Source organism: Brienomyrus brachyistius, chromosome 15 (assembly GCF_023856365.1).
Source record: "Brienomyrus brachyistius isolate T26 chromosome 15, BBRACH_0.4, whole genome shotgun sequence".
Lineage (NCBI taxonomy): Eukaryota > Metazoa > Chordata > Actinopteri > Osteoglossiformes > Mormyridae > Brienomyrus > Brienomyrus brachyistius.
Window position 1 is genome coordinate 5,560,552 of NC_064547.1, and position 16,329 is coordinate 5,576,880.

The 16,329-nt window shown below is 43.2% G+C and overlaps 1 protein-coding gene across 1 annotated transcript; it reads right to left on the reverse strand.

Moving 5' to 3' along the window:
* Nucleotides 1-3,911: 3,911 nt before the first annotated feature.
* On the reverse strand, nucleotides 3,912-7,651 carry si:dkey-172o19.2 (NFIL3 like protein). Its single transcript, XM_048976889.1, has 2 exons — nucleotides 7,347-7,651; nucleotides 3,912-5,509 (listed from the first exon to the last, which is right to left on the reverse strand). Exon 2 carries the CDS (start codon nucleotides 5,472-5,474, stop codon nucleotides 4,383-4,385), a length of 1,092 nt encoding a protein of 363 aa, XP_048832846.1. The 5' UTR covers nucleotides 5,475-5,509; nucleotides 7,347-7,651; the 3' UTR covers nucleotides 3,912-4,382.
* Between the last annotated feature and the right edge of the window lie 8,678 nt (nucleotides 7,652-16,329).

Consider the following 16,329-nt stretch of genomic DNA (forward strand, 5'->3'; position numbering starts at 1 on the left):
TGCGTATTTCAATTGTAAACTCTGTAAGTTTCAAGCAAGCCCCACACATAATTTATAGAACTGACACAGCCTGGTTTAAGTTGAACTGTATGGCTTGCATTACCCTCCTGCGACTTCGTGGTCATTGATTTTGCCAGATGTATGCAATCCAGCGAAGTATTCGAATAGGATGAAGTTGCAGCCTTCAAGGACCACCTGACATGGCAGGTTTTTGATCCAGCAGAGCTCTCAACTAACCATTTCGCTTTCATTGAGCTGCCTGGTGAAAGGATTGTGCAGCGCAGTTTTATATCACAAATGAAACGAGTTAGCTGATGGCTCACTATCATTTTCATTCGCATTAAATGAAGTTTGCTCGTTGTCATTCAGAAAATGTCAGGTAACACATTTCCTAAGGCAATGTTTTTAGTCATTTATAAACACATTCAAAATGCATCATAATGCATTCATAAACCATTATGAATATGGCTATAAATATTTATCAAAAGGTATAACATCTATAATGCACTAGATACCTTTTAACATTATTTAACGTTATCATTTTATGATGCAATACAAAACATCCTCAAAAAATATTAAGCATCATCCAGTTTAATTTTATTAGTACTTTTGACCCAGTGCTTTTATTTCCTTAAATTATATGCATCTTTCCTCTCTTATTACTTCATCAGTATGCTGTCTGCCAAGTCCTGCCTATACAGACTTTAATTATGCAATACTTTAAAAAAGGGGAGTGTGAATGGGTCAATACTCTAAAAAAGGGGAGTGTGAATGGGTCAATACTCTAAAAAAGGGGAGTGTGAATGGGTCAATACTCTAAAAAAGGGGAGAGTGAATGGGTCAATACTCTAAAAAAGGGGAGAGTGAATGGGTCAATACTCTAAAAAAGGGGAGAGTGAATGGGTCAATACTCTAAAAAATGGGAGAGTGAATGGGTCAATACTCTAAAAAAGGGGAGCGTGAATGGGTCAATACTCTAAAAAATGGGAGAGTGAATGGGTCAATACTCTAAAAAAGGGGAGAGTGAATGGGTCAATACTCTAAAAAAGGGGAGCATGAATGGGTCAAGGGGGTGGCATGGTGGTGCAGTGGTTAGCACTGTTGCCTCACACCTCTGTGACCCGGGTTCGAGTCTCCACCTGGGTTGCATGTGTGAGTGAATGGTGTGTGAGTGTGCCTGGCGATGGGCTGGCCCCCCATCCTGGGTTGTTCCCTGCCTTGTGCCCATTGCTTCCAGGATAGGCTCTAGACGCCCCGTGACCCAGTAGGATAAGCGGTTTGGAAAATGGATTGGTGGATGAATGGGTTAATACTCTAAAAAAGGGGAGAGTGGGTCATTTTGAAATTTTTCTTCATTCTGTTACCATCAGGCAACTCAAAATCCGTAAGACAGATGACGTGGAAACCACTCAAGTGATACGCGCAATGAAGGCAGAACAAATCTCAAGACGTAAGCAGGGACGGATTACGGACCGGGCTAGTGGGGCCGCTGCCCAGGGGCCCTTGGGGTGCAGGGGGCCCATGGGGCCCCTAGCCCAAAACAATTTGCAACGCTTATTAACAATGTATTTTCGTTTGTCTATTTTAGAGGGCCTACATTCTTTGATCCTCTGCCTACAAGGGCCCCTGACCCTATAGGGAGGGCATTTGGCTGCCAAGGGCCCTTGAATTGTGGTGGTTGTGGTGGTGGTACTGGAGGTGGTGGTGGGGGGCCCTCGCGAACGTTTTGCCCAGGGGCCCACAAAACCCATAATCCGTCCCTGGACGTAAGCGGCAGTAGTTTGGAAAAATCTGACACCACACAAAGTTTTAATATGTAAAATGTCTAATGGTAAATAATGTTAAATTGTTTAACATACTAGAAGTTTTTATTTATTTATTTTAGGGCAAACACCTTAAAGATAAATTTAAAATAAAATAAAACACGATGTCCTTGGTGTGCACTGCCAGATTTAGGTTTAGGCGACATGGACTGCAACCCAGTCAACCTTGTGAAAGTAGGCGCCCCGATTCTAGTTTGTGGGCTATGCAGGCTACCTCTCAGAAGCACAAGATGGGGAGAGGGACGAGGTGATCTCCCCACTGGAAGCTGGAAAAATGACAGTTAATGTCGGATGGTGCTTTTTTTTCAGGCGGGGGTGGGTGGAAAATAAACACAATTTTTGTTGGGGGGGGGGGTCTCTGAAGAGGGGGTTTACTCTGGGTGCCTTACAAGCTAGGTGTTATTTGGGGGAGTGGTAGTAAAATTACTCATTTAGGGCGCATGGTCCATGAATACCCCCCTCCAACCCCCCATGACACAGGCCTTGAGCAAAGCTTAAAATTTGGCATATTTGTTTAATGAAACACATATGGAAAATTAAGTCAAATGCATTGATTTGGTTGCAATGTTAACTTAATTAAGACACATATCACACCGAAAAACTTACTTTCGCGAATATATAGTTGAAACGTACTAACTGAATGCTAAATCTGGTCATGTTTTCATCCATTACAGTGAGTCTGCATTCTCTGCATAATTCAGAAGGGCGCTTCTGCGCGGGAATCCACGCGACGGGGAAAAGGGGAAAACCACGCGCTGATGAGACCTACAGCCGCTTTCGGTATTTTAACCTTTTCCATGCCATGCACCTCTAACCGCCGTTCGCTTACTAAAATTCCAATGTACTTTTATTTAACCCAAAAAACAACGGCGTACCACAAAATACAGTTTTTTTCGTTAGCTGTGATTTACATTGTACCGGTATGCCTATTTCGTTTGTCAATTTGGAAGGATTAAAAATGAAAGAATTAATAAATAATTAAGAATTAAAGCTTTGAAATTAACGTGCCATGTTTACTGCAGATTTCAATGTGATAAGTGTGATAAATTCCTTATTACACCCAGATTTAAAAATAACGCAACAAATGTCTGTCCTATGCTTTTGCGCAAGTCTTTTCTTTACCCAATGGCTCTGCCTTTTCATTTGATAAATCCGATATTTTTGATTCTTTCAATTATTTTGGGTACTTCAGATCATACTGACAAATTTGAAATGGAAGAGGTCGTATAGTGCCGCACTTGAAAGCGCAACAGACTTTTACATAACATATATGCCGAAAGAAAGCACTGAACGAAGTTCATTGTACTTCTCCGTACTTGGCGAATAAAAGATTCCGATTGTGATTCTTCTACGTGAATTTCTAAGAACGCATGTCATGCATGTGCGTTCTGTTGTGCCATATATTGTACTATTATGAATTACAAAAAAATACCAATCGTTTAATTGGAAATATTTCCTTTGGACATTGAATAATATGTAATTATTTTAAATCAATTTCTCATTAGCGGAATGATTTAATAAACTAGGTATCCTGATAATTAGAAACTTTTATTAGAGAAAAGCATTCTGGAACCTTTAAGTGTTTTGTGAAAATCTGTTAAAATAAATATATAAAATTATACGACTTTATAATGGTGACTATTATGTATCAGATACCGAATGGTTTTCTGAAATTAAGCTGAAACGGTTTTTAAATATATTCTGAATTGGTGTAGCACCATGTTGATGAATAGATGTTCAATTTACGTATTTCGTTGATAAAAATCATGAAGCTTTTAAAACGCCAGAAATGTCTGTAAAGTGGTAAAATAATCAAACTGTCATCATGTGCACAGTATACATATAGGTTATTTGTATACTTTTAATATATCCACGATTTAAAAAACAGAAAATAAATTATCATTTATATTTTAAAATGTAATATATTTATAACCTGAAAAAGAAACATTTTACCATTCAATGATTGCAGCTTTACTAAAAATTAAAAGCCACCGAGTCATGACACTTTTGAATTATTACTGGCATACTACTGAAATACTTTTGTTGTTAGATTAAGTTCAGCTTTTCAGTTTTTGAACAAGAAATAGATTTTTGCAGTGTGACTAAAATGAGCACAACAGTTGGAGAAGCATCAAATTTCATTATGTCATTGAAGACAGTTGTGGCTGATATGTAAAAATGAAATATCACTGATTAATGCCAGGCGTCTTTATTGGGTTTACTATTTGACATTTGTTCAGTGTTTAAAAAAAATCACACTGGAAATGCAAAAAAAAAATACTTCACAGAATTAATTGTCCGCACAACTGAAATATAAGCAACTGATCCTTGAATAATATAACAAAATAAAGTGGAAATTAATGAAGATCTTCACTAACAAAACCTATGAAAATTCGATACAGAAGTATATAAGTGCCTCCGCAGTTTCACATTCCTTGAGGTGGAGCCTGATGCTGTACTCTTTGCTAATGGCCAGCATCACTACACTGATACATGCAGATCAATAAGAGTTGACCTGCGTTGCTGCTCCAAAACCATCTCTATGGTCCATGTGCTTCCCTAGCAGCTCTCTGACAAGAAGTACCTTCTCAGGTGTGCCAGCTCTGCAGAGAAAGCATCACCCCTGGTCTTGAGGCTGTGATTAAGAAGCTCGCGGCCCTCGAGGGGTAGATAGAAGGGCAGGTTGTAATAGATCGGGGATAAATGGAGGTTAGGGTTACCCCAGGGCAGGACCAGACTGCTGCATAGTGATGGGTTGTTTAGGCTGGGAAGAAACCGGCTCTGGGGCAGATGAGAGGAAGCTGAGAATGAGGGGGGGGCCTGGTGGGGTAGTACAGGAGAGAGTTTGGAGCTGGGCTGCGGTTCAGGGGCCCCTGGATTTTCTTTGCTGGAGCACAGCTGGTAGTTAGCAGTGCTGTCTGGTTCTTCTCCACCTGTCCTGCTGTAGGGATGCTGCAGGGTCTTCTCATATGGCTGGAGACAAGCCCTCTTTCGTGAATGACTGTGAGGCTGCAGGTAGTACGGCTGGCCAGAGGAGCCTGCCATGTACATGGGGTGACTTTCTGGGTTTTGGAAGTTCTGGCCTATGCCGTTGCTTGTGGACGCACCTGTCCAGGAGACCCTCGAGCCCTGCAGCAGGTCTCCTAGATCTTTCTGCTCCCCCAAGAGCGAGCCTGGGTTAGTTCCGAAACCCCAGAAGCTGGACTTCAAAGCAGCAGGTGCCAGGTTATGCAAAGGAGCTTGGGCTGGCTGCCCGTCCTTGGCCACGCCAAAGCGACACTGCAGCCAGAGCATCTCCGTCCTAAGCTTGGTGTTCTCCTCACTCAGCGCCAGCAGCTGGCCCTCCAGCATGAAATCGCTGAGCCGCCGCCTTTCGCGGGAGCGCTTGGCCGCCTCGTTGTTCTTGCGCCGCTTGTCCCAGTACGAAGCATCCTTCTTCTCCTCGGGGGTCATCTGCCGCATGCGGCGTCTGCTTGGCGTGATGCGCCGTGCGCAACCCTGCAGGCCCAGCAGCCGATGAGTCAGCGAGGAACGTCTGGGAACGGACGTCAGCGGCCGCTGTCCCATCTCCTCGTCCTCGCTGGTCTGCAGAAAGGAAGAAGATGGACGCAGGGCCGCATGGTGCCCTTCGCTGCTCCTTAGTGCGCACATTCCGGAGAAACGGTGAGGCTTGCCAATCCTGGATCCTTTTACAAAGACACACAAATATATGGTTATACGGGATAGTATGTTTCACGTTCAGGGTTACTTTATTGTTATCAGCAGCTTCATACATGTTCAAAGAGTGATGAAACAACGTTTATCCATAGCCCAGGCGTAACATGTAGTAACATAAAGTAACATATAGTACACTTAACATTATAGTAACAGGGCGTGCAAGGTACAAACAGACAGTAAATAAGAAGTGCAGAGATGCGAACTTTGTAAGTAAGTAAAGTGTAGTTGCAATTTAGGGGTAGACTGTATATGATTGTATAGATGATTTTGATGCGAGTCAGGCCAGATGTCAGTGTGTAGAGGAGGATAAAACAGAGGATCATAATATCATTGTTTTGTCGGTTTAAGGTGTTTGATTTTTGTTTTACATGTCTGTACTCGACAATCAGAAACAGCTACATACATTTGTTATCTAGGGGGTTGACAAAAGAATGGAAGTACCACATTAAAATGACTTTAACTTCAAAACAACTATGAATTATTATAAACGCAGCTAAAAAGGGGAATCATAGCGGTATGAGTCAGATAACGTACCATGTGTCAAATACTATCGTTTGTAGTTTTTGATAAAGTTCCAAAGAGACGAAAGTCAGTGAATTGCGGGTGCAGCTGTCAAAAGCAATACTATTATTTAACTAAAATGACTTTGCTAACTGAAATTATTTAAAGCATCAATGGGAACAGTAAAAAAATATATATATATATCGGTTGTGAGCTCAAGTTTACCGACGGGGCTAAGAAGACGCTTATCAGGACAGCCGGTTCAACAACACAAAAAACTGCCTGAAAAACTGCCACATAACGGAAGCATCCCTCTGTGACCAAAAATATCAGAGGCTATACTCACACAGGCCAGTGCTAAAAGGCACGTAACCTGATGTAAGGAAAACCTGAAACCCTAAACAATGGCAAAAGTCTTTCACTCCTTTGGAGAAGTCTTCCGTCCGCAGTGTTTATTGGTAAGGGCAGTCGTTTTGCAGACACCGAAAGGTCTGATGACGGATTTTACAGGAGCAAATGGACACTATGCCTGAAGTGGCTCATGATATTCTCACATTCCGGGATCATAATGCCCTCCAAATACAAATTCACAAATAAACAAATTCAACAGTGGTTCCATAAATCTCATCCATTTCCTCCCCAGTCATCGGACCTAAACATCATTGTACCCTTATGGAAAGTGTAGGACTGAGTACGAAGTCCATTTGCACCTATTCACTTCACGAAAATGGAGCCTTTTCTTGTCAAAGAACAGACCAACATCCTACTATGCACAGTAAATTAATATAGTAAATGACTGGGTATTTGTGCTATTTTGTTGACATTATCTTATAACACTACATTTCTTTAATCCTACTTTTGCTTGTATGCATTATCCAGCACTGACAGCTGAGGTCCAAACTAGAGTGAACTTCAAGATACGCCGAAATATTCTCTCAAAATAATAGTTTACCTTGGTAGCGATATATCATTTCATTACGAATGCATGTATTAAAAATTATTTAAAACAATGCATGTTGCACGGTGGTTATAGTTACAACGTATATGTTAAAACACATTAGTTATTAATTCTTTATAGTAAATTAGGTGACTAACAAGAAGTGTCAGTGACAGTCATAGAATACTGTTTAAAACATGCGCAACATCTACACGGAAATATCACACACCAACTTTAAAAGAGGTCAACGTGTTGTCTGCATGCGTAAAACAGGGAGGTATTGCACGACAATGACAAATCGTTATAGTATACCTGGGATAATTTATCCTACTGTTGATTTACTCAGTAACGGACATTTTTTTACTTACTCCTTAGTAGCCTGACGGTCAAAGCTGTTTGCGATACCGGTTTACTTGCAGTCGCTGTCACGATCCGAAGTGCTGAAACTGTGCGTCTTGAGTATTTGAAAGTTTTCCTCGGGTTGTAAAAAACAACAAAAAAAGAGATGAAAGTGTAAAACTGAACCAGTTACTGTGTTTGTGCAAAGAAGGACTGCGCGAATGCTTGTGCTGAGCAGGGAAGTCTGCAGAAGAACTTTAGTTAGGCTACTGTAGTATTACAATGCAAGAATGCGCACTGATCTTTTGACATGGACGGCTGCGCATCTGTGGTTTATTCTGGCACAAGGGGTTGTTCGGTGGTTAAGGGAACGGAGTATTTTATTCAGGCGTTAAGTTGAAACCCGCAACAACATCGCAAACAAGGAAATGAGTCACACAGTAATACGCGGCCTACTTACTCTACCTCATAAACTTTGTGTTAGGATGCAAGTCGCACCGTGTAATACACAGACACTGCTTTGCTTATTACATAACTTTTCATGCAGTGCGCATGCAGAAATTTTAACGTGGGAAGCACAACTTTAAAAGAGGACTGTCACCAGTCTAATGGATCCGATCAGGCGAATTTCTAAGCAGCTAGGTGCGATGCGTTAGTTCTCCTTTCTTGCACATGGTCTAAATTTGCCGATAGTCAGTGATGAACTACATAATCGTCACACCACTGTTGATAAATACCCCTGCGCAGACACGAACATGTCGGTGCGGCTTTTACTGTTATATGATTAAAATAACGCCGATGAAGATTATATACTACAACTATCTGGCGAGGTTGTAAATGTGTGGTCAGTGTCAGGTGAGGGTGGTGTGGGATGGGTGGGTGATGGAGTGTAGTGCTTGTTGGGGGACAGTCCAGTGTTTAGCACGCTTTCTGCTTTTTGTCTGACTCATCCAAAAAAGAAAAACCCATCACCCTGGTTCGATTCTGTTATGACTCATGCATTGTTTCTTTGTATATTCTATATAAAAACAGAAGAATAGATGATAGATAGATAGATAGATAGATAGATAGACCTCATCAGGTGCACACACGCAAACACACATTTGTATTCACATCTTTCCATTCATTTCTGGGGGCATAACCCTAGCATAACCCTAACCTCAACTATGACATACTTAACCCCCACCCAGCCTTAACCTTAACCATAAGTAACAAAGCAAAATACAAGACTTTTGGCATTTTCAGTTTCTTAATCACAGTCACAGATTTTTATAAAGTTCAGTTTGCCTTTCTGGGGACTGGAAAAATGTCCCCACAAGGTCAAAACAACACGTGTTTATCACATTGTGGGGACATTTGGTGGGGATGTGTGGTCCCCACAATGTAACACGTACATGCTCACACACGCATTTACGCCCACTGTATATAACGTTAGCTGTTGGCCACCCTGCTTGTCGTAAATGTGTGGGTATGTTATTGTGTCATATTAAATGAGATTAGCAGAATCTGGATGCCATGAAAGAAAACATCCATTCACGGTACTGCAATAACAGTGAAATATTCAAAATGCATAACTGTAATTAAACTATGTGACTCTGCATTATATAAATTGCAGTACAGACTACTGTAAATTGCAGATTTAAAAAGACGCTGTAATTTCGCTGTTCTTCTTGAGAAGGGGCACGCAGTTTGAACCTGCAGCGTCGCTCGCGATGCTGGTGGATTTCTGAGCAGAAACGGAGCCAGAAGATATCTGGACCCATTTTGATGCGGTGAAGTTTGCAGATGCAGTTTGGAGGCAGTTTGCTGAGCTTGACGACATGGAGCGATGTCACATGGTTTCACCATTTATTAATAGTTTTGGTGTTAAAGTTAATGTACAGTACATTGAAACCACTTCCTACTTTTTTGAATTCTCACCCCGACACGATACTTATTCTGCCCCGTCTCTGTCACTGTAGATTCATGTTAGGAGCTCAGAGCACTACGGGCAAGTGAATGTGCATCTCCTGCGATCGTCCACTGCCGCATTCCCCACCAAACCCATTTTTACTGCACCCACACATTTCTCAAACGTGAACCACCGATGAGTCACCCGTAGCTTCAGCAGAATAGTGAGCTGTCTCAACACCTTGCTGGCAGACATGAGAGCCCAAACTGGGTATTGCCTCTGATATCTGATTCTCACACCTTCAGGCCGGGTTAGGTGCCGTCTGGCTTGAAAGCTAAGCATCATCAATGCATGCGGTGTCGTTTCTCGGCTCTCGTCTGTGCGCCGTCAGTTCAATGGTAAAGCGGCCAGCTGCCAGTTAGAGTTAGAAGCTCCACGTTAAGTGTAAACAAGAACATATGGGGGATTTTAGTTTGCCACAAAAAAAAAAAAGCATTGAGGCTAGACTAACTGCCGAGCAAGTTAAATGACCTCATTCATACGTGTATATTTTTTGTTTATAACCAAAGATCACTTTGTAGATGGGGTCTCTGTCCCAAAGGACCATCTTTCCATGGGACTTGGACCTGGAACCTCTCTGCTAGAAGGCATCCTCCAAATCTACTAAGATAAAAATTGTTTATGAGATTCTGCTGCCCTGTGTTCTGAAAAGTCACAGCCCAGCCCCAATACTGTCTAAAGAAGAAGAAGATTCCTTTACTGTCACTGTACAAATACGACGTAATCTTTCTTGGAACAAGCCTGTAGATGCCAAGTTATGCTTACAAATATGAGCAGTACCACTTTTGGGTAAGATATAGCCGACATCCATAACTTATCCTATTCAGGGTCCTGGGCGGCCTGGAGCAACCCATGATGGGGTGCCAACCAACTGCAGGGCATTCATGCACAATTTAGACATCAACTAACCTCAGCATGTTGTTTGGACTGGTGTGGGTGCCAGGCAGAAGCCCCACTAAGACATGGAGAGACCGTGCAAACTCCACACACAGAACCCTAGCAGAGATTCGGACCCACGTCCCAGGGGTGTGAGGCAATAGCACTAACCACTGCACGACTGCACTGCCTCCTAGGTAAGACATATTATAAATAAAGTATACAGAGAAAAAGATGATTACAAATAAAGAACAAAAATAAAGAATAAGCGCCACTATGGAATCAAAGTGGCACAGCATTGATTGGAGGGGATCGACATACACAGAATTCTCACTGGGGGGGTAGAATAAATAGTTATAGTATTGGGGTGAGCGGAGGTAGGTAATAAAGGAGCAATCACAGTGGCGGACATGTAGCTGGGTGGAGGGGCAGTAAATAATGAAACAGTCGTGGTGGTTAAACATTCAGGGCCAGTAAATGGATTGGACATCGTTATAAGGGAGGGAGCTCTGTGTTCATAAATGTCGCTGCTCTGGGGTAGGAGCTGTTCTCCTCCCCGGTGAGCCAGTGATCTTCTGGGCAGTTTTGATAATACGCTGGAGGGCCTTCCTGTCCTGAGTGGAGTAACATGCCGTAATGCAGTATGTGACGACGAACTCTGTGGTGCCTTTGGAGAAGCTGAAGCTGTTGTGGGAGTTATTATTTCTTCAGACTCCTCAGGAAGTCTAGCCTCTGAAGACCTTTCTTGGCCACCTCTGTCGTGTTAATGGACTATGACAGGTTTTGGCTGATATGGACTCCTAATAGGAATCTGAAGCTCCCAACTGCCTCCACCTTCTCACCATTGATGCTGATGGGATTATAATCATGGCCCTTGAGTCTCCCAAATTTCAAAATCAGTTCTTTCGTTTTCTATGGGTTGAGAGACAGGTTATAGTCCTGGCTCCAGATCTCCAGGTTCTCAATCTTCTCTCTGTGGGCTGACTTGCTGATGTTTGAGATCATACCTATCATAACGGTGTCTTCTGCAAACTTAATTATGATGTTAGAATCATGGATGGGTTTGCAGTCGTCCGTGAAAAGGGAGTATACGAGGGGGCTCAGCATGCGACCTTCTGCTGCTCCAAGTCTTATCAAGGAGGAGGAATGCTTACCCATGCACAGTGTTTGTGGTCTGCTGGTAAGAAAGTCGAAACTCGAGAATCCACTTTCACAGATGTGTGTTGAGACCAAGGTCGTTTAATTCAATGGTCAGCTTATTGAGGGGGGATGTTATTTAAAGCAGAGCCATAATCAACAAACAGCAGCCAGACATAGCTATCCCGTTATTCCAAATGTTCTAGAGCAGTGTGAAGGGCCAGTGAGACAGTGCCCTCAGTTGACCTGTTTGCCCTTTAAGCAAAGTGTTATTGGTTCAGGGCACGTTTAATGTGTGTTAGAATTACTCACTCAAAGCACTTCATAACAATGGAGGTCAAGGCCACTGGGCGATGGTCTTTCAGGGACCCTTATCACTGCATGTTTTGTGACAGCGATGATTGTAGCAGACTTGACACAGTTGGGGACAATGGTCTGTTCCAAGAAGATGTTAAACAGGCTGGTAAACGCTGTTGTTAGCTAGCCTGCACAATGTTTCAGGACATGTTTCACAATGTTTCATGTCCAGTGGCTTTGTTGGGGTTGACAAAGCTTAGGGCCCGACTCACCTTGTGTGAATTCCATGCAGGTGCAAGTGATGCAGCTGCCTGCAGCGTTGGCTTGGTGATGGACTGATTGCTGTCCCTGTCAATCCGTGCAAAGAAGTGGTTTAGATCATCAGTGAGAGATGGGTTTGGAGATGTACAGTATTACTTGTTATTGCTTATTTCCTAATCCTGTTCCTTGACTAGTTCCTTAGTCATGATTGTTTTTTGGTCTTTAGTTTAGCCTTTATTGTTTCCCGCTTCTTTTTGACCCCTCGCAGTTCTTTTGTTTTGGTGTCTCCCCGCCCCCCCGCGGTGTGTTCATCTTTTTCAATAAACCCTTGTTTGTCCCAGAGCTGCTCAGTGGATCTCCACCTTCTTTCCTCCTCCGCCGTGACATGCTGGATATTCCAGGTTTCCCTCCCGCGGACCAAAGACATGCAGTGAGGCAATTTGGCTCTATAAATTGCCCGTAATCTTTGAGTGCCTTTGCTCTGAAATGGAATGGCATCCTGTCCAGGGTGTCCCCCTGCACTGTGCCCTTCAATACTTGCTGAAGGCATGTGATGGTACCTTAGATTTGCAGGTAAATTTGTTCTCTGGAGGATCTGTGATATAAAAGAGCCATGCAGCGGTGTGAAGATGCTAGTTTGGGATGAAAAAGGGGTAATTATTATGAGTTTATCTTTATTTTATTTTTTTTATATGATGTCCTTCCTGGGTTAGCATTGTTGCCTAACACCTCTGGGATTGGGATTCTAGTCTTTTCCCTGGCTCCATGTGTGTGGAATTCGCATGTTTTCCCTCTATCGTTAGGGGACTTCCACTGGGAACTCTGGTTTTTCCCCATAGTCCAAAAACATGCTGAGGTGACTTGGTGACAAATTGTCCGTAGGTGTGAATGTGCGTTGGATGTGTGCATAAATGGTGTGCGAGCCCTGCAGTAGGTTGGCACCCCATCCTGGGTTATTCCCTGCCTTGCACCCAGAGCTTCCAGGACAGGCTTTGGACCCTTGCAACCTTGCACAGGACAAGTGGGTACAAAAGATGGATGGATGGTCTACTGGCCAGTACAGCTACCACACAGGTGCATGATGAAGACGTGAAGAGTATAATGATGAACGGAAGAGCTAGAGGATGGATAGAGATTGCAGAGAAAGAAAAGCCAGACGGTAAGGGAGGAAACAACAGGTTCTCTGGTCATTACAGAAGACGCAAAATCTTGGAGGTCCAAGGCTATCCAGCAGACACCCCCACCCAGTCTCAAGGCATGCCAGCTTTCTTCGGTTAAATGTGTATAGGTGGTGTTAGCAATAAGGTTCATAATAGAGTAAACTTCCAGTCGGCCCTGTGGAAGTGTAGCCATTGTTGGTTTGTGGGTTGGCCGAGCAGCCTGTGCTGTCACTGCATCTAGATCTGTGGTTTTCTTCTGTAGATGTAGGGGTAACAGCTCGTGCATTGTTGACTCTCGGCCTACAAGCCATCAGTCCCCAGGAGGGATGTATTGTTGGATTGGTGCTGATGCTGACTAACAACCGTACAGGGGTCCCACTCGTCATATTTAAGGAACTGGAATGAGATTCGGTAAGACGTGATACATCAAGAACGGCAGACCTTCAGTCTGGATAAATGCTGACACATTGGGGACAGCCGGGTAACTAGTCCAAAATAGCGGGAAGTGTCAGAGCTGAGAGCTTCACCACCAACAGCATTTTCACTTATAAAGATTACAAGAAGACCTACATCCTGTGATCTTAGTGGATTTGACATTTCAATGAGCTCTGTTAGATCAGCTGGGGTCTGACCTTTCAGTGTAACTCACATTTTGGCCAGTCTAAATATATAGGCCACTGTGTCGGCATAACAGTTTTAATGCTTGTTGCCTTGACAATTCTTTGACAAATGTCATGTCTGCTTGTAAGGTAGACATGGTTGTTGGGGAACATCCAGCACAGGACTGAGGGGGGCTGAATTTGAATCAGTAATCTGGTTTTATATCCTTGCTACTTATTTTTCGACCAAAAAAAAAGATGAAGCTTAAGTGGAAAAAAAAGATTCCCATTGACCTTTAATAACCTGCAATCCCACACTGCGAACGAGTGCAGTAATGACTGAGTCTGTGTGGTTCAGCACGTAATGCACCTGAAACATTTTCCATCTTGAATTCTTATTTTCCTGTCACTGCACTGGTCTGTAACCACAAACATTTTTTAATGGGTCACATTAGAACCTTGTCCACCTTATCAAAATCCTCCTATCTTAAAAAAAGAAGAACGATAAAAATGTCGGCACTGATTTTAGAGAGTGTTGGGTTTTTTGTTATTTTGACAATGGAAACGTTACGTGGTTGAAGTTCCTCACATCCAGTAGAAAGTAGAACACTGTGAGAAAGTTAGCGTCTGTGCAGTCAATCCCATGATGATGGAAAATGATCTTGAAGCAAACAAATAAAGCACCTTAACTTAAGAATACGTCTTAAAAGGTGGGTGGGCCGTCGCTCGTTGGGTTTGGGATTTCCATCCAGATTCGTCATATCGTTGCTGGGCCCTAGAGCGCAGCCCTAAATCCAATTTTCTCCAGGGACGGTTGCTGACGCTGCTGTCTGATATTTGTATGTCACATGGAACAAAATCCCCTGCTAAATATGTAAAATGATTCCTGCAAATTCCTGCAAACACAAATTTGTCAGTATTGTGACCAGGTTTTGAGTCTCTACCATGGTTCCATGCTTGTGGAGTTTGCATGTTCTCCCCATGTCATCATGGGGTTTCCTCCAGGTACTCCAGTTTCCCCCCACAGTCCAAAGACATGCTGACGTTAATCGGAGTTAACGAAGCATGTAGATACCTGTGGTGAGTGTAAGCGATGGTGTGACTTCACGTGTTTGCTTCTCCGAAAACTCCGGGCTCAGGGGCTGACTGGGGAAGGACTTATATCTGAGAGTCGTTGCCTGTTGACAGACATGTTTTATTTTATGTCATGGAATCATGTCCCATTCGAGAACTCTGTGTGCAATAGATGAGGTTCATGTAATCACAAGCCAATGTCCTCCTTGCTCAGTCTTACTTCCCTGTATATCAACCATCGTCTGAGCCCTCTTTGCTGTCATTCTGTGGCTGGTCCAATGAGAAGGCAGTTGCAGTGAAGGCTGTTCGTTTCGTGGCTTGGATGTTGTTTCACCCTTTCCCTTCATTAGATGTTGAGACAGATAACAGCTGATGGACGCCAGTGGAGGAGAAAGTCAGTTAACGTATTTGGGCCTCCGTGAGCTGCCAGTCTATTTTCAGTGCAGGAGTATTGGCACTTAGATGCTCGTGTGTGTGTGTGTGTGTGTGTGTGTGTGTGTGTGTGTGTGTGTGTGTGTGTAAATGCACCTGAGGTACAGCAGGTTTAAGACAGGCATCAGTTAACGGTCAATGAAAAAGACCAGCCAGAATAACTGGTTCCACAAAATGAAACAAGCCGTAGAAACCACTCAGCCTAATACCCGCAATCAAAAATAGATTAGACAGATAGGCCTTGTTTTTCTGGCATGCACACATTCACAAACACACACACACACACACACACACACACGAGCTCACACAAATGCAAAAAGCCTATGTTTATTGGAGCCCTTGCAGAAAAATCTTTTGCCAAGGAGTTTTAAATGTAGATACAGCTCTGGAAAAAATTAAGACCACAGCAAATAGAAACTTCATGCCTAGAAGCAGCCTGCCTCACAGTGTAGCCTTCTGCCCGCCGAACCAAGATTAAACCGGGAATTAAACATGCAGAATTTTTAAAAATATAGAGTGGTTTCTTAATTTTTTTTCCAGAGCTGTTCATCATTCATTTTGGGAACATAATTACGTGTGTTGGTATGGAAACCACAAAAGAGAAGAAGCTCCGAATAGCACAATTACAAGATTTTGAGGCTTCTGTGTAAATCCTGCTTCTATTTTGACAGGGTGTGTTATTTTTCGAGGCACTAGATGGCAGTGCAGCCAAACGTGCAGCCACCTGCTGTAACTAGGAACCAGGCCAAATCGACAAGACTGTTTGTAAACTGTTCACAATAAAGACATTCCAAGAAAAAGATCAATGTAAAATGACAACGTGAACTTCAATACAATGCCCTTTAACAGGCTCTCCCGCTTCTTGTCCCTTGAACCACCCTATACGAGCTCTTAGTTTCAGCCCCTGATTAATTAGATTCAGCTAAGCTGCTTTGAGATGGCAGTTTTGGTGCAGTCTGGCATTTTGCTGACCCAGTGTGAGGACCTGCTGGAGCCTCGGTCAGATCTCACGCATGACTTTCACGATGACCTTCAGCTGGGTTAGCTTATTAGCCTAGTGGCCTTACCAAGGGAGAAGCATTATCGGCAACTCTGTGGCGTGATGCGCCCGCGCCCTGGTGCATGCTGGGTATCGCGTTTCTCAGGTCTCTTCGTATCAGATACCCGGCTTCTCCTTACTTTTGCCAGCTTTTTGCTCTGCTGGCTGTACATTCAGATGAAATTC

Bases quoted from the DNA above. Each gene is read 5' to 3' on its own strand.
- si:dkey-172o19.2 (XM_048976889.1), bottom strand. From the start codon at position 5,474: ATGTGCGCACTAAGGAGCAGCGAAGGGCACCATGCGGCCCTGCGTCCA.